The 19,440-nt window shown below is 47.2% G+C and overlaps 1 protein-coding gene across 1 annotated transcript; it reads right to left on the minus strand.

Annotated features, from left to right (window-relative positions):
* Nucleotides 1-1,217: 1,217 nt before the first annotated feature.
* Nucleotides 1,218-17,937, minus strand: LOC115532545 (sodium- and chloride-dependent GABA transporter 2). Its single transcript, XM_030342392.1, has 16 exons — nt 17,826-17,937; nt 17,084-17,283; nt 16,495-16,629; nt 15,317-15,457; nt 14,125-14,236; nt 12,979-13,032; nt 11,976-12,096; nt 10,781-10,915; nt 8,130-8,233; nt 7,850-7,974; nt 6,662-6,774; nt 5,843-5,980; nt 5,133-5,235; nt 2,833-2,933; nt 1,916-2,062; nt 1,218-1,641 (listed from the first exon to the last, which is right to left on the minus strand). The coding sequence occupies exons 2-16, from the start codon at nt 17,268-17,270 to the stop codon at nt 1,483-1,485; spliced, it is 1,875 nt and encodes a 624-aa protein (XP_030198252.1). The 5' UTR covers nt 17,271-17,283; nt 17,826-17,937; the 3' UTR covers nt 1,218-1,482.
* Nucleotides 17,938-19,440: the final 1,503 nt, after the last annotated feature.

The raw sequence follows: 19,440 nt of genomic DNA on the forward strand, positions 1-19,440 counted from the left end.
TCCAATCAACCTCCACTTTGTAGAGTTATTTCTGTTTATCTTATTGGCCGACCAGACTCTGTTCCCTAACACTCTGTGATTGTTAAGCGCGTTAAGCTAAGGAAGACGAATGATGTTCCTTCTTTACAACCACTCGTAGCATCAGAGCGATGGCATATGGTCACTGAATTCACAGCCCATTCAAAGCCACTCGCTGGAACAAACTCATCAATAAAGGAAATGGGAATATGACATAAAGGAAAACAACAGCCGCTAACAATCCACCGGCCACTAATGAGTTGGCATGGGGGGAGAACGTCTCATTGGTCCATTACAACCGTACATGTTGGATCGGGGGCCTCTGATTGGCCGAGAACGGTGTCTCTGAACAAACACACGCACAGACACACACAAACACACACACACACAATCACACACGGGTTATTGGACCAGGGGCAGCTCTCTGGCCCTCGGGGTTCAGTTCTACTGACCTATGGGGTCACTTCCTGAGGTCCTTGGAGACCACCAAGAGAGGGCCTCCCTCTACCCCTCCACCTCCTCCTCCCCATCTCCCCTCTCCCCCTCCATCCCCTCCCTCCACCTCCCCCTCCTCCTCCCCCTCCACCTCCATCCCCTCCCTCCACCTCCCCCTCCTCCCCCTCCATCCCCTCCCTCCACCTCCCCCTCCACCTCCCCCTCCATCCCCTCCCTCCACCTCCCCCTCCCTTTTTAATTGAATGCCAGTGATGATCATCCGACCATCCCGTACGGCCCCGCCCCCGCGACATCATTCACATAGGCCCCGCCCCCACGACATCATTCACATAGGCCCCGCCCCCACCCCCATGACATCATTCACATAGGCCCCGCCCCCACCCCCCAGGACATCATTCACATAGGCCCCGCCCCCACCCCCCAGGGCATCATTCACACAGGCCCCGCCCCCACCCCCCAGGGCATCATTCACACAGGCCCCGCCCCCACCCCCCAGGGCATCATTCACACAGGCCCCGCCCCCACCCCCAGGGGCATCATTCACATAGGCCCCGCCCATCAGAGGGACTCTGACTCCTTTCCAGATGTTTCTGTTGAGGCTTGTTTGAAGTGTGTGTGTGATGTGTTCATTCATTCATCGAGAAGTCGGGGACGTTTAAACGTTGAATGTGGTACATATTGTCCCGCTGAATATAATTGCACTACATATTCACTACTCGTAAAGAAACGGTTTGTTATGTTGTTAATATTCAGTTTATATACAACATACTGCATACATACTGTTTATACATTTTTTTGGTTCAGTTTTTACAAAAATGATTATATAACATGTAGTATATAATGTATCATATCTATAATAGTAAAAGGCTCTTACAAAGCCAAAGGGAAAAAGGGAAAAGACACTTGATAAAAACGATAAACGATGTAAACATGAAGTGGCTGCATTCAAGAACACGCAGAACAGCGCCGTACAAGCCTTCATTATTCTCCAGCGCCTCGCCGTCACGGCTACACTCCGCTGAGGCCGTCCATCGCCATCTTGTCCTCGGCGGCGGCGGGGGGCGCGGCCTGGGCCCTGAAGATGACCCGTTTACACAGAGAGAGCAGCGGCCGCTGGGGGCGGGCCTGCCGCAGAGAGCTGCAGGGCGTGGTCAGCCTATCAGGGTCCTGAGGGGCGGGACCAAGGAGGGAATGGGAGGGAGCACATAACGCACATGATGCACACGCACACACACGCACACGCACGCACACGCACACACACACGCACAAAAACAAACACACTCGAAGACACAAACATACACTATAATGTCAGCCGAGCACAAATCATAATAATAATCATCATCATCCACTTCATTATCAACGTCCAATCAGATCGCACACGTGCGTTCTGTCATTAGCCCTCCCATTCAGCAGGGGGAGGGGGGGACGGGCACTGACTCACCTTCACGGCGGCCACGCCCACGAACACGGCCACGCACAGGAGGGGGAGAGCGACCAGCAGCGAGCCGATGAACGACATGGCGGTGCCCATCGTGTACTGAGGGTCTACCGTGAAGGCCCCGCTCTCCAGCTCGAACACCATGGTGACCTGCAGGGGGCAGCAGAGCGGTCAGACCGCGACACAGCCACGTGGTCCTTACAGAGAAGGAGAGGTTTGTACTCTACACCAGACCAATGAGAGATGTACTGTCCCACTTTATTATACTACACTTTATTATACTCAACACCAGATCAAAGAGAGATGTACTGTCCCACTTTATTATACTACACTTTATTATACTCAACACCAGATCAAAGAGAGATGTACGGTCCCTACTGTCCGTCTAGAAAGCTACAAGAAGTGTACAAGAGCAAGCAAACTTCATAAAAGTACCGCTTGGCAATAGGACAGCCCGGGGCTGCTACATAGAGTCAAGTACTCCCATAATTAGGAGTCAATATTCAGGCACCGTGGTGGAAGGTGATGCCTGTTCAAAAAGACGAGCATTCAGCAGAACCCACAGCGAGGGTGCCATCAATACAGGAAGGCTGATTTCATGCATCAACGCCAATTCAGTGTTAAACTGACCCTGGGCTACTCTGTGTGTGTGTGTGTGCGTGTGCGTGCGTCTGTGCGCGTGCGGGCGCATGTGTGTGAGCGTGTGAGTGTACACTTTGATGACTCTTTCTTAAATGCAGCATGTGTTGCCTCATGCTTATAATTACTTGGCAAATTGACCCCAACCTGCTGTCGTCAACACACTCTCCACGGCCCGTCATGGATCAGCCCCACAAGGAGGACAGGTACGACAGAAAGAAGTAGAGGAAGGAGGAGAAGGACGCAGAAACGAGGAAGACTTTGGTCCCGGTGACCCTCACCATGCAGATGAGGGGTGTGACAAACATCCAGCAGTACTTGAGTACGGGGAACGGCCGGTAGCCAATCATATCCTCGATGTTGTCCATGAAACGGTCCGCACCTGGGAATTCAGCGGGAAAAATATCAAAGTAGTGGGGTGAATCAAAGCTGTAATGGAGAAGTCAGGGTGGAACGAGAGATCGATAGTGGTGGAGGAGGGAGGAGGAGGAACAGCCTTATGTGTGAGAGAGGTTGTGATGATGAATTGTTGTCTCCGCTACTGTGAAGTGAAGTACAGGCCATTGGGGACTTGAAGGTTGAGTTGAAATGCCTTTTATAACGTCAGGGTTAGCAGGGGCTAGCATGGCTCCTGGTCTACTACAGCTAATGGTCGCAAGTTTGGCCTGTCAATTAATAATTATTATATTCAATATCATTATCATGATTATAAGGGATATTATTATTATTTAGATCCATATAAATAAGATTGCACTTTGAATCAATTAATCATTGTATTTTATTGCCATAATTAACCTTCAATTTAAAGCTTTTGAAATGTTTAATCAAGTGTTGCACAAGTGTGTACAACTGACTGCACTCTTTGCTTTGTGGGTTCCTCACACACCTGCAGCTATTGATATCCAACATGGATTTCAACAGCTGCAAACATCTGTTACATGCTGGGCAAAGCGGTTCATCAACACTGCTTCCTTCAGAACGTTCTGGACTGGTGTGTTTTGAAATGAACCACATAAATCAGTTGTGAGTGATTGAGAGTGTGTGCTATTAATCAACAAGCTCAAACCAAATATTTACAACCCAAATAGTTTTATAAGTCAGTTTAGGTTAAATTGAATGTTACAAATGGGCGAAGAGAATCTGAGTAATGAGTTGTGGGAGAGAGCGAGAACAAGAGAAATATAATGACACAGAGAGAGAGAGCGAGAGAACAAGAGAGCGAGAGCGAGAGAGCGATTAGGACAAAACAAATGGGTGAAACTTTAGGATTAAAACCTATTGGTGGGCACGGCCAAAAGAAAACCGACACTAAAAGTTATAATGAGAGACGAAAAATGTGACGCAAAAGAAAGTCAATGTAGGACTACGACTTGTTGAACGTCCACACGTCGACTTAACAAAGTACAGAACATGGTTTGTTCCCAGAAAGCACCTGAGTCACAAATTAAACTTTGTTCCGTATAAAAGTACGCTGCCGCACTGTCCCAATTTCTCCAAAATGTGGAGACCTAAGCAAAGCATATTTGCATACAGCAGCACAATGTCCTCCCAGGATTATCCTGCTGAGGCAGAGAGGCAGAACAAATGCCCCAATATCTCCTTTTTGGAGACGGTGGGGGTAAGTTATTAGCATTCTAAAGAGCTGCGCTTGGCGGGGGGTGAAGGAGAGGGGGGGGGGGGGGCCCAGCCATGACGAGGGGTATGAAGATATACAAGACCATCAACTTCAGATGACAAGGAAATGAAGATAGCCCTGGCTTTGCCAAGAAGAAGCATTTCAATGTTTAATAGAGGGACATCCTCCGCCCAGCCTCCTCTGAAATGATCCTCATCTCACTGACTGTTGGGAACGTTACTTTAAAAAAGTAATTAATTATAGTTACTCACTACTTGTTCCGAAAAGTAACTGAATTACTCTACTATAATAAAAGTAACTAGTTACCAGGGAAAGTAACTATTTGCGTTACTGTAAAGAGAAAATAGTTGCTGCATGTCAAGGAATTTGGATTTAGGAAAGCGCCCATTTTTTAAAGGTGACATATTATACCACCAGGTGTGAGTGTGATTGGCCCTTATAAGCCATTTTGAAAATCGGACATCACTAAGGGGCGTGTCCACCTAGATGTGTGTTGGACAGATCAGTCTACCAGCCTACCCAGTGGCCTGAAGCAAACGTTGCTCATCTATCCAGCATACATCTAGGTGGACACACCCACAGATTTTCAAAACGGCTTGTACCGGCTTACCACACTCACACCTGGTGGTATAACATGTCCCCTTTTATCAAAGAACACTCCACTCCCTCCTCCACTTCCGCCCAGCTTCTCTCATCGTTTCTCCGTCCCACACCTTCCTCACACCGAGGTAGGCACTGTAGAACAGATAACCTCACAGGGCACTTCACTCACTGATAAACGGATTGCTGCGCCGTTTTTTCAACCAGTTAAACTCAGATCGTAGCTCTTTAATCGTACATCCAGCACCTTTTAACACGCTACGCCTACGGGCCCAACCTTCAACACGCTACGCCTACGTACGCGGCGGGCCCAGTGTATGGGTGTCTGAACGTGTGACTGCCCACCGTAGACCCAGCCGATGACTGCACACTGGAAGGAGGCGATGAAGAGCAGGCTGACTCCGCTGGGGCCGTACGTGTCCACGATCTGAAACAGGAGCAACCCCCCCTGGAGACACAAACACAACGTTAAGAAATGGGTAGAAAAATAAGGTACGAACCGCGTGTGGTCGTCTCCTGACTATTGATTGGTGTTCTTTGCTCGCACTCACGTCTGTATTTCCTAGGGAAATATGTTTTATCAAACAACAACAAACAACGATCCACTATATCTTTGTGTGTTGTAGTTCCTATTGTTACACTGCCCTCTGGTGGTGGACCCCGGCTGGCGTCCTGTGTCTCGGGGTGTTTGACTGCCAGCCGAAGGGGAGTGGCTCCACGACCAGCATGTATGTATGTGACAGACGTTTCTAAACCCTGCCTTGCTCCTTAATGACATGAATTGAGTTCACTGCAAGTGGCTTTGTATTAAAGCGTCTGCATAAACCTGTAGTATTTTCCTGGAACTACAGCGTTTCTTAAGAACAAAACATGCTCAAACACGAGTCAATCCATTCAGGGAGGTACTTAGACGACTAACCGCCGTCTGAATATGATATTTCTATCACTGTAGCTACTACTCAAGCCTCTCAGAGCTGCTAACGGGGAGAGGTCCGCAGTGCAGCTCTGACGACCGCCCAGGAGACGGTGTGTGTGTGAGGCGGGTGGAGGCCCACCTCTGTGAGGAACGGGAGGCCCAGCAGGAAGCAGACCACGGCGATGCCCAGGACCAGAAGCTCCCGCCGGCCCTTCCTCCTCAGCTGCCCCGGGAACAGGTCCGTGATGGCCGTGGCCAGGCTCTCAACACACACAAACTGGAGGCCCGGGAGAGAACCACACACACACACACACACACACACACACACACACACACACACACACACACACACACACACACACACACACACACACACACACACACACACACACACACACACACACACGTAATGGCTGCAAAGCATGGATGGAAGCGAAGAATATGAATGGTTTCAGCTTTCTTTCAAATACATTTGCACACCCACAAACCATTTAGGTGTGGTGATGGCGGAGAAGTGATTGAGCGTAAACACCGCGTGTGTGGTTTCAAAATGGGCCGTCTAAAGTGGTTTTAAGCGATCAAATTCAAGTTTGATGAACAGCAATGTTTTTAGAATGCTGGAATCAGTTTGTTCTCAGCTTTTAATTGATATATAGCTCGTGTAGACTCATGTATTGCTATTGCTGTGCATTGGCATTTTCAGTTACGAAATGCATAACTTGCTTATTCTTTTTTCGGGGATTGGAATTGTGTTTTGTTGAGCTAGCAGTGGTTTTGTTAGACAGGGGGCGTGGCTGAAGATGAAGAGGCTCACAAACATACGTTAATAATATAAGCCGACCAGGTTTTCTTATCATTAGCTCATTAATATTCATAGTAATCTGAATATTCTGATACATATTCATATCACCATTTCTATTAATATCATCCTCATCACCATCTTCATCATCATAATTACCTGACTGTCAAGGCCGAGGAAGAGGATCATGAGGAAGAAGAGCACCGCCCAGAGGTTGGACCCGGGCAGCATGGACAGGGCCTTGGGGTAGGCGATGAAGACCAGGCCGGGCCCTGGGGTTGGAGAGGTCACATGAGCTCATAGCTCCTCCGGTCACTCATGACGTCAAACCGTCAAAAATAGGAACAAACTGCTTCCCAAGTGACCGAAACTAAACGTTTCATCCGATATCCATACTTCCATGAGTACACTTAAACGAAGTACACTATCCGCACTCACTAAGTGCGCTAATTTTCAGATGTCAGTGTTGTTCCAAATCGAATACTCCGTGGTGCACTGACCGGAAATAACGATAAAGACTGCCGCCGCGGCTCCTCCCCCGCAATAAACATCCCGCTTTGAACGGTGAACTCTTTACGCCTAGCAGCTATAAAAAGCTATGAAAACTATAAAAACTACGAAATGACTATTAATGCAGGCTATTTGGAAAATGCGCCGACTTTGCCTCGGCCTGGCTCATCCCTCTTCCGCTACGTAACTAAGATGGCTGCCGTTGAGTACTAAAAGTGTACATCGCCACACACTTCGCGATTTGACCGATTTGACCGTTTTTGAGTACACCATCCGGGTCCTTTCAATACACTTATTTTCAGCCGATCTGAATCTGAACGCCCTACGTACTAGACTAGTAAGTACGGATAGTATGGATATTGGAAAACGGCAAATGTCTTAGCACGATACGCCATCTGGTGGACACCATAGCACATTGCCGGGCTTTGGGGCGATTAAATGTACATCATACCTAACGTATGAATTGCTGAACAGAGGGGTGGATATTATTTTTATCAGGATTAAGTCCTTCTGCAGGCGCCGACACCATGGAGGTGTTAAAAGGGACATATTATACCACCAGGTGTAGGTGTGATTAGCCGTTACAAGCCGTTTTGAAAATGTGCCCACTTTGACAAGTGGGCGTGTTCCCCTATATGTGTGCTACATAGATCAGTCTACAAGTCTACCCAGTGGACTGTGGCAAACGTTGCGCATCTATCCGTCCCACATCTAGGTGGACACACACACTAGCCTTGTGTAACGGCTTACCACACTCACACCTGGTGGTATAATGTGTCCCCTTTAGGAGATGAGAGGACTTGAAGCGTCCTGTGAACAGAGCAGTGACCATCTCACCGCCGGACATGATGTCGGCCATGTCCACCCCTAGCGACTGGGCCATGAAGCCCATGATGGAGAACACCGCGAAGCCCGCGAAGATGCTGGTGGCGCTGTTCAGACAGCAGAGGGCGTAGGTGTCCCTGCGAAGAGGCAGCGGGTCAAACCAAGGTTCAGTGTGTGCGTATGTGTGTGCATGTGCGTGCGTGAGCTTTCACGTGTTTGATAACAGAAGTGAATTCATGCGCGTGTGTGTGTCTGTGTGCGTGTGCGTTCGTGCCCGTGTGTGTCCACTGACCGGTAGCAGTCGTTGTTGTACTTGTTGTAGCTGCCCAGCGCAGTGAGGACGCCCTGACAGACAGCGTAGGAGAAGAACACCTGGGTCCCTGCATCACGCCACACCTGGAGAGAGAGAGAGGGGGGGGGGGGGCGAGAGAGAGAGAGAGAGGGGGGGGGGCGAGAGAGAGAGAGAGGGGGGGGGCGAGAGAGAGAGAGAGAGAGAGGGGGGGGCGAGAGAGAGAGAGACAGAGACAGAGAGAGAGAGAGAGAGAGAGAGAGAGAGAGAGAGAGAGAGAAAGAGGGCGAGAGAAAGAGGGCGGGAGAGAGAGGGCGGGAGAGAGAGAGAGGGAAGGAAGAAAGAAATTAAGAAAGAAAAGGAAATAAAAAAAAAATGAAAAAAATGAATCAATGAAATTAAAAAAAATGAAATCATGAATGAAACCCCAACATCAGACACAGAGAGAGCTCTCACAGAGAGGATGGGGCGCCTTTGATACTTTCAGAAACTGAGCAGTTGAAACAATCTCAAACAGCTGGAATCCAAACACCAGGTCGGTTGTAAAGCCGTTAAAATATGTTTGTAACGCGTACATTAATAACTACATCGTCGGAGTAGAGCTGCTGCTCTTCATGTGCTCGTAAGTTTGTGGTTGTGTGTTTGTGTTTGACTGTGTGTTCATGTGTATGTGTGTATGTGGTTTTGAGTTCATATGCATGTATTCATTTGGATAAGTCTGTTTGGTTCAAATGCATGTGTGTGTTCATCCATGTGCATGTGCACCACAGAGAGGATGTATACTGTGAGACCGGGACTTTGTGTGTGCGTGTGAGTGTGATGTTGAAGTTTACAGCTGCAGTGTTTCAGTCTGCTTGCCCTGTGTCTCCACATCTGGCTGTCATTAGAGACGGCGCTGCTTTGTGCACAACACCCCACCGTGCACCGGACGAGCGCTGGAGCCCCTCTGCTCTCTCTACAGCCCCAGCCCCCCCCCCCCCCCCCCCCCCTGCACGCAACGCAGCTTCCTTCTCAAGGCAATGGGAAATCAAAGTCAAATATGCGCACGGAAACACACACACACACACTCCCATACGCGTGCATGCCTGTGCACACACACATACATGCATGCTCTTTTTTGTATGAGTTGTGTTCAAACCACAAACACACACACTCATACACATGTGCATGCGCGTGCACACGCACACAAACACACACACAGACACACTTGCATGCAGCCATACAAACACCCACAGATACACACACACACAACAGAACAGAAAAACAGACGCTCAGATAACGACCGCAGTGTAATTGCCGTTGCCCTTTCTCAGACGTCTTGACACATTCCTGAAATGTATAGATTAGAAACTTGGACACAATTCATAGACACGATTTAGTCTACAAACCGCTGGCAGTTCGGATCCGTGAAATGAACCCTTTGTTTTCAAGTTTGACCCCTGAAGCTGTGAACTGAGAACTGTATGAAGAGAGGGGAGTGGGGGAGGGGAGAATGTCCTTTCTGTTGTGCACATGTTGTATGACTTAAATGGCTCTTCTCCCAAAATGCCTCTGACGCATCTGGTATCACAGCAGTGAGACAGCTCTTCCGTTTGTGACAGTAGACAGTATAATGCCTTCTAAGTACACATATGATTAAGCTGTGGCATTGAACCCGCTAATACAACCTATAAACATATTTTAGTGTCAATGTCCCATTTTTGTAAAACTAGTTGACTATCACATGCTGTTGCAGTGTTTTTCTAGTTCCTCTGATACGGTTGGGCAGTCGGTTTTCATTGCTAGAACCTCACTTTCTGGAGGAAAGGGATATTGAAGATGAGCTTATCTCTTTGTAATAACACACTTACGTAACTCAAGGCCATATTCCAGCCGTTTGACTAACAGTGCATTTCCCCTTTTCCTAGATATAGAAAGCAGGATGATCAAATTACTAGAACAGAAGATCAAATCTCACTGAAATGAGGATGACCACATACATTATTTGTTTATGTATACGTCTTATTGGATTCTCAACATATTTATCTATGCCATTTTGGCACTGTTACTAAAATAAGAATGCAAAGAGTGAAAACGGGTTAAATCCACGTTTTTTTTCGGGCCCCAACACTGTGTTTCATCTTTTGTGATGTCCAAGAGCCTTTTAGGATACTGTCAATGTCACAATAAGGGGACAGCGGCAGAAAGCAATCAGCAGTAAGTGAACAAATAGTGTTCAGAATAACAGCAACCCATCCACAACTCCCTCGGCCCAGAGAATCAGAGACCAAGGTGCTGTACTGCTTCGGTCGACATTCATGGCAGGTGCGACAGTCCTAATTCATCTCAGACAGAACCACTACAAAGAAGTGATCTGAAGAAGGACATTGGTAACGGATGTTTAAGGGCATGAGAGCAAGACATGAGAGACAGGGAACAATCGTCATGGGGACTCCATCCTCTGCACTGAACCCATCCTAAGCTCTGAGCCTGGACCGGTGTGCTGCCTGCCTCACAAGGAGTGGCGCCCGGTAACCATTGGTTACCAGGGAGGATGAGATCAGCACCCAGAGGAAGCCCACGGGTGTGTGTGTGTGTGCGTGCGTGCGTGTGCGTCTGTGAGTGTCACATGATGCCGGCGTGTCGACCCGTGGCGTTGGGTAGAGCGGTCGTACCGTGGGGTCGGTGATCCTGGAGAGGTCTGGATACAGGTAGTACGTGATGCCCATCATGGCGCCCGGTAGGGTGACCCCGCGGAGGAAGAGGAGGATCAGCATCAGGTAGGGGAAGGTGGCGGTGAAGTAGACCACCTTGGAGCACCGCGTTGGGGCACACACGCACACACACACACACAGAAGCACACACACACACACAGAAGCGCACACACACACACACACACACATACACACATATGAATACACATAGTACACACACTCACAGAAGCACACACACACATGCACGCACACACATACACAAAAGCACGCACATACACACATTCTCACAAAAACACCCACCCACACAAACACACACACACACATATACAAACAAACATATACAAATACACAAACAAACACACGCACACACACACACACACAGATAAACATATGAAAGTCCGAAAAATGTCTTGATCAATTTAAAACGTTGATGAATGTAAAAAATAAAACGATTACATGTTTCTACATGTTTGCTTTGCACACAATTTCCCTTTGTTTGAAGATAATTACAGTTAACTGTCGTTGCACAACTACGTTGGACAAGAAAGCAGGAATACCTGCTCAACTAGCGTGCATAGACTAAACTCACTTCCACACACACAGTTAAATGTCATTGTGATTGGCAGGAAGGACGGAATCTGGGAAAGTAGCGAGAACCTCGCCCCAAGCTCAACCATAAGATTGTCGGTTCAATTTCCTGTCATCAACCGTACATAGATCTAGCTAAACCACTTATCCTTAAGGGGTTTAAACTTTTCACATTTCAAGCTAATGATAATCTAGGCAAACTATTGTCTATCAGACCATGGAGGCAAAATATTCCCTCAGACATACTTTAAGGCTCATCTTGTATTTAGCTTCAAAAATGCCTAAATCAAATAGATGAGCTTGGCAGATAGTGATTATTGAATCCAAAAGCCCTCTGATTGGCTCAGGATATAGCCAATCAGTCACCGTGAATCAGCAGGGCCAGGAGAGTAGAGTTAGATTTCACAATTTGGCCAAAATATGTTTGAGGCAACCATGTTCTGAGGCCAACGACACAACAACACAGCAGCATGTCGCCTTCCCCTTTCAGGGATTGGATCTGCACCCAGTGTGGCTGATTAAATACTCTGGAGGACACAGCGGGCTAGAGGTATGACGGCGCCCCCACCTTCCCGGTGGATCGGATCCCCTTGAAGACACACAGGTAGCAGAGCACCCAGGCCAGCAGGAGACACCCCACCATCTCCCAGTGGAGTCCGGACCACCCCGCTGCCCCGCTGACACGGAACCTACCGGCACCCAGTAACACAGGTTAAGGTAAGGACACATCGGCACAAGCTCATACAGGGATACACAGATGTAGCTGTTAACTGTTATGAAATTATTATTATTATTTAAGACAAACCACATCCGACAGCTACTGATAAGATGTTCTGCAGTCCAACCCTCATGGGAAAGGCTTAAAGAGTTAATATAAACCAAAATACTGTTTGAGTCTCACAAAGTGTTGGGGAACATGTCTGTGTTATTTATGACAAGTTGTAAAACTGGAGAAATCCTCTGCAAAGCACGAGAAGGCGTCAGGTTAAAGAGTCTTCCAAGAGCTCCACTGAATGGGACCTGATCCTCACACTTGGTTAGATGCTGAAAACTGTAACTCATAGGTAGAATTTGCCAGCTAAAACAGGGGTTTACTAAGCCTTCAATAATCGCACAATTAAACCATTTAAACGGTTGCATAACTTAAAAACCCTGTGGGAAACCATATGTTGTCCAGATAGCAGTTATATGCCGCATGAGGGACACTGAAGCATCTCACATATAAACACGTTTGTACACATTTTCATGTGAAGACTCAGACTTAGGGACGACATCTGTGACGCATGAGTAGGATCAGTGGATAAAGAAATCACTGGATCAAACTGGACAAGTTGAGACCGGCACTCCAGACAGATGGGTTGGGTTCGGCCTTTGTGTTTGTCCTTTGGCCTTAATGCCGCAGTTGTTGATTGTTGTATAGAAATGGATCATTTAGTGTATTGGTGTATATAAGTCTGCTTTGAGATGAATGGCTTTATTGAATGACTGTTGGATAATAGTAATACAATATGTGTGTGTGCGCGTGGGTGCCTATGTGTTCCTGTGCCTGCGCGTGTGCGTGTGTGTCTTACATCCAAAACTCCTCCTCAGGAGTCCTTTTCAGTGGAAATGAAACTGTGGCATTGCTGGAGAGGAGTTAGAAGAAGAGAAAAAGGGTGGAGGCCGTTAAAAAAAAGACGAAGAAGAGCAAAGTCAAATCTGAGGTCAAATCTGAGGTCAAACCGTCAAAACACATCTTTACTATTTAAATCAGTTTCCCTTAAAGGCGAATCATTGGGCTCGGCTGTTTCCTAAATAAGAGTCTTCTCCGTGAAGACATTGTGGCCTGCCTCATCAACATTTCCTCAAAAAAGAGAGAGAGTTACAGAGTACCATTAGTAACGTTAATGTATTCGGTCTGCAATTTGCCTACTCCATTGGTCCGATTAGGAAAAGTAACAGAGTTGATGTTGCAGGTCACAATTTCTCCACAAGCTGTCTTTCTTTTGGAGCTTGGTAGTCCTGCCCGCTTTGACAACAATCAGCTGGAGCCACATCTCAAACGACAAATCAGTGGGCCTTCATGGACTTTAATCATATTTGTTTTCTATTCGGGCAGCTCAGGCACAAGTACAAGGCATGACCGTTTTCCCTTATATTACAGAAACTGATGAGCCTGTTTAAAACATGCCTAAAGGAACTAAAAGCATTCCTCAGTAGACTGCAGCGGGGTAGCTGGTGAACAAAGACTTCTGCTCTCTGCTGCCACATCCGTGATTTCAGGGCAGGCTCAATAAAACCCAGTGATGATGTTTTGTTTAGCTTAGGGGTCATGCTCAGTTTGATGAAAACCACAAGACTCGATAGTGTGACTCATAATTTTTGGGGAGAGTTTCTGGATCGTTAGCTTGTTTCATGAAATGCGTTCAATAAACAAAACAAATTTATTGAAAAAATAATCATTTCAAACGCATAACTTGGGTACATTATGCACTTTGTATCACGCACGCGGCCGCGGTAAGCTCCTGAAATGTATTACATCCTGATAAAAGTTGACAGACATTTTCAATAGCGGTAAACAAATTGCTTCCAGCAATAAATCCAGTGTGAGTGACTTGACCTCACACTGTAATTTCATGATTGTATTGTAGAGGCTGCATTAAGAAGGTGTTCCCACGATCCCATTGATTTCTCCCTGACAGAATGGTGGTATTATGGGTTGTGTGTGTGGGACTCACATAAACCTTGTGGAGTCCTCATCGTAGTCTTGCATTGAGCCGTTGGGCCACCCCCAGCTGGGGTCCTCATCGCTCCGGAGGTCCTCATCGCTCCGGTGGTCGTAGCAGAGTACTGAAAGGGAAGTACGCAGAGAGAGAGAAGAAGAAGAAAGACAGGAAGACAGAAAGACAGAAAGACGAGGCGGAGAAGGGGACCGGGAGTCAAACACAGGTGCGTGCATGAGTGCAAACATGATCCAACACGTTGCACTGCGTTGATCCCCCAAGGGAGAAACAGGGTTGGCCCCTAATGCACACAATCACACAACCTCACTGAGGCTAACACATCACGCTCCACGGGGCCTGGACCCTAGCGCACGACATAACACAAACACACAGCATGGTGCAGCTACGGAGTCCACACACCATGTCCACTGGGAGACAGACAGCAGTGTGTAGTCACCCACAGTGTGTGTGTGTGTGTGTGTGCTTCTTTGTGTGTGTGTGTGTGTGTGTGTGTGTGTGTGTGTGTGTGTGTGTGTGTGTGTGTGTGTGCGTGTGCTTCTTTGTGTGTGTGTGTGTGTGTGGGTGTGTGCTTCTTTGTGTGTGTGTGGGTGTGGGTGTGTGTGTGTGTGTGTGCGTGTGCGTGTGCGTGTAGGGGGGGTTTGTGTGTGTGTATGCTTCTGTGTGTGTGTGTGTGTGTGTGTGCTTCTGTGTGTGGCTACGGTGTGTGTGTTTGTGTGTGTGTGTGCGTGGGTCCTTATGTGTGCGTTTGTCTACGGTGTGTGTGTGTATTTGTCTACGGTGTGTGTGTGTGTGTGTTTGTCTACGGTGTGTGTGTGTATTTGTCTACGGTGTGTGAGTGTGTGTGTTTGTCTACGGTGTGTGTGTGTATTTGTCTACGGTGTGTGTGTGTGTGTGTGTTTGTCTAGGGTGTGTGTGTATGCTTCTGTGTGTGTGTGTGTGTGTGTGTATGCTTCTGTGTGTGTGTGTGTGTGTGTGTGCTTCTGTGTGTGGCTACGGTGTGTGTGTGTGTGTGTGTGTGTGTGTGTGGCTACGGTGTGTGTGTGTGTGTGTGTGTGTGTGTGTGGCTACGGTGTGTGTGTGTGGCTACGGTGTGTGTGTGTGGCTACGGTGTGTGTGTGTGTGTGTGTGTGTGTGTGTGTGTGTGTGTGTGTGTGTGTGTGTCGGTGTGTCGGTGTGTGTGTGTTACCTGTGTTCCAAGCGTTCTCACAGGTGGACCACGGCAGCGTGGGCCAGAAGGAGTTGAACAGGTAGAAGATGGCCCAGGCCAGCACCACGATGTAGTAGACGTTCAGGTACAGCACGATCACCTGGGAGGCGTAGCCAATCCCTGCACAGAACCCCCGAGGCTTTCACTCAGTCTGCCTCAGCTTCACTGCACCCCCACATAGACGGGGGTCCTCCGGCCCGGAACGTCAACACTCCCAATCTAATCCCAGATATAGGCTGCTCACTCAACTCAACCACGGAACAGAGGAACAAAGAGACGTTGTGTGACCCTTAGCCCAGCTGTCGTTGTAAATCCACCGCGGAGCGGGGCGATATGGACTGCAGCATGACCATGCGGACGACGGCTGGTTATTCCAAGCATCCATGAATGTCCAAAACAAACCCCATTCCATAGCCTAGCGACCACGGAACCCTGCTCTGTTGTCATGTGCCTTCGTCTCTCTCTCTCCCGATTTGCTCCCGTATGCTCTTCCCTCTGAGGGTGAAGGCCAGTCCCCACTGGACACACTGCGATTGATGGCTCAACACGTGCATAATTATAATCGGCCTATATGAATTGTAAAAATGATTATGATTAGAATGATTCATACAATTTACAGGGTATGGAGCGATTTTTTTTTTGGCTTTTTTTGGCTCTAGGGGGCCCCCCTAGTAGTGGCCCGGGGCCCCAAACAATTGCGGGGGCCCAGGCAGTTGCCTGGTATGCCTAATGGGATGCAGCGCCTCTGCTGCTGCACCTTTCGCATTCGGTGGTGCTGCCGTTCATCACCCAGGGCGGGGGGGCATTCACAAGGAGAGGAAGAGGTAGTGGATCCTGTGTGACGTCATCCTCCCACAAGCACACACACAAACACACTTGTGGGAACAAGCACACACACTCACACATATTAACGTAGAGCTCTTTAAGTGCCTTGAAAAGGGCCAGGGATTCAATAAATGATTATAATAGAAATTGTATTTAATATTATTATCATTTGTATTACCCTTAGTGCTATCTTATTTGTACTTGTTCTGTACGGATTCATATTTCTTTCTCACTTTTATCTTTTTTTTTTTTTTACTTGTCATCGATTGAAGCTAAGCTGTTGATTGTTGCTTGCTGTTGTTGACCATGGCCTGTCTGGGTGGAGGTCTTACCCTGAAACATGGGGCACATCTTCCTCCAGGCCGTCACGCCGCCCTCGCTGGTGTACTGGCCCATGGCGGTCTCCAGGAAGAACAAGGGGATACCACAGAAGAAGAGGAATACGAAGTAGGGGATGAAGAACACACCTGCCCCCGAAGACACAACAAGAAAGCAAAGAGATGATATGATATTAATAAAAACAACCAATTTGTGGTTGTTAAAGTCAATTAAAGCAATAAAATATTGATACTCAATGAAAAAATACATGTCTTATTATTTATTCATTCTATTTCATTAAGGCCTATAAGCTGTATTCAGGTTCTTAATTAATTGTTTTATTGTATAGAATGAAGGATTGAGCTAGCCTACTTTGAAAGACTTTGCTAATGTCAATAAAAAAAAAATCTATATATTTAACACAAATGGAAATTGCCACCAAAACTTTGAAGTGTATAACATTCCTGGGCTCCCTCTTCCATGCTTATTTTTTGCTTTTGTGGTTGCAGTGCTTGTCAAGGTGTCTGGTGGTTACACACACGCGAATCATAGCTCCATCCATAACGGCCACAGTATCCATCGGTAACGGCCACAGTATCTCACCTCCTCCGTTCTTGTAGCACAGATAAGGGAAGCGCCACACATTCCCCAGCCCGATGATCTCGCCGGCCATGGAGAGGAGGAACTCACTCTTGTTGGCCCACTTGTCCCTCGACTCAACGCCGTTTTCAGGGCTCTCCCCCGTGGGAACACAATCCCCATCGCGTTCTTCGCTCTTTTTCTCCTCCATGAGTCCTGCGTCTCTGTGCGTGTTTGAGGTATAGACGAAAAAGAAAAGAAAAATATGGACTATACGATAGACGGTGATCGTTTTGTTACCCCATTGGATTCGCTTTGATGCTAAAACAATAATAATAAAGAAAATCTGCAAAACAAGATTCCACAGTAATCCAGGTAATTTGGTTTTCACGAGCCTTGTTTTTTCTGGACATAGACTAATCTGACTAGATACTTTAACCTTAACCATCGCCCGTTTATAATCGTTTTTTCACAGCATTGCCTAACCCATATAGACTCCTCGGCTGTTGAAACCTAACCGGAGACGGAGAGCATCCACCGGGTTAAACACCTACTGCAGATGCAACACGCATGACAGCGTCTACTTGACTTTACTCAAGAAAGAGACTTTAAATGCCTTGCATTCATTTTCAAGAGAACAGACGAAGAAAGATTGAGAAAATGCAAAGAAACTGTAAAGCACGCTGCAATTCCAGTGTTTGGTATGAAAAAATATATATGTTATCACATCATTTCGCATTTTCGAGAAACGAATAGTTAAACTGACCAGTTTCAGAACGCAGGCCGATTGATGAAAACTCCTGACGACGCGAAGTGAAAACTTTGTTCTTTCTGTCTGGCGGGGTGTAGGCCTATCTATAGGGGGGGGGAGGTCCTTACATACCACGATGTTTCTGGCGCGCACACACACACACACACACACACACACACACACACACACACACGGTATGAGGTATAAGTTTGACTTAATCAATACCAGCGAAATTATTTAGGCTAAAAGCCCACTGTAAACACATATAGGCCCACACACAGCTACTAAAGATAACATTTTTATTTGTTTTTCACTCACCGTTTGACTTCTTTACAGTAAAAGCAATTGCGCCTTGGCATATTGAACCGTCGGCCTAATGCGCCTCCTTTTTGAAAAGTCGGACAAACGGACCTTCGGACCAATGGGTTCCGTTTTCGGAACATTGAACCGTCGGCATAGTGGCATGTCGATCTAATGGGAAATATTTCGGACCATTGAGACGTCGGAACAATGAGGCGTCGGAATTACGACATGGCACCCCCTGGCATGGATGGCTAGATGAAGACGAACGAAGACCAATGTAAAGGATGGAATTTGTATTTATCTTATTTAATGTGTGTTGCTTACAGACAGACAGAAAGACAGATAGACAGACGGGGAGCTACATGGATAAATGGACGGACGGAGAGTTCGAAATCTTGATAGAGATTAAATGTCTGTCATCTCTGGTCAGTTATCATCTTGCTTTGCGAAGCATACTTTGAAAACATTCGATTAAGTATGTTTAGTGTAATTGGATGAAATTGATAAAATCAAAATTATGATTTCCACTTGAACTCATCAGTAAAGTACTGCGGTCAAGTGAGCCGCCATTCGTTCATCTGCGGTTAAGCCAGCCGTCACACAAAATCTTCGTGCGCCTTTGCTCTAAACAGCCTTTGGGTAGTATCTCGCATTTTGATTGTAGCCCATTATATGCCTTGTGACGTGGCGTTTGATCGGTACATTTCGGCTCCGCATGCATTTTTGGAATTTTAAATTGGTGCAATAAATTATGTTGTTGACTAACATGTCTCCAACTTTGCTGTTTAAATCTAACGGTAATCTATAGAGTAACATATCGGCGGTAACCACAGATTTCGGTTGCGAAATGGCTCAAGCTGGGCATTGGTGCTATAGGGGCGGCAATTGACGCGCGTAAAATGCGCACCGCGGCGCCGGTGTGTGGTGGGCTTACGAGAGAAGGAGAGAGACAGAGAGGGCGAAGGAGAGAGACAGAGAGAAGGAGAGAGAGAACCAGAGAAAGAGACACAGATAGAGAGACAGATGTCACAGATCTCTTGCCCAAGAAAGGAGAGTTGCGGGCAAGAATTAACAAAGAACTCCAGTAGGGGGCGCCAGGACTTTAAAATCACAAGAAGCGCAAAGAGTGACCGTTCCGTTGGTGAGAAATATGTGAATGTGAATGTGTTTGCTGAATGGTCCTGTATGTTAATTAACGATTACAAATCAATTTCCCTCACGAGAATGTTCACAAATCCGCTCACATGTTGAAAGGACACCGAAACAGCCTGCCCTGGCCTTCATATCCCTTCTTTTCCGGGTAGGCTATACTAGGTTATTAACGTAT

The sequence above is a fragment of the Gadus morhua genome, chromosome 19 (assembly GCF_902167405.1).
Source record: "Gadus morhua chromosome 19, gadMor3.0, whole genome shotgun sequence".
NCBI classification, from domain to species: Eukaryota; Metazoa; Chordata; class Actinopteri; order Gadiformes; family Gadidae; genus Gadus; species Gadus morhua.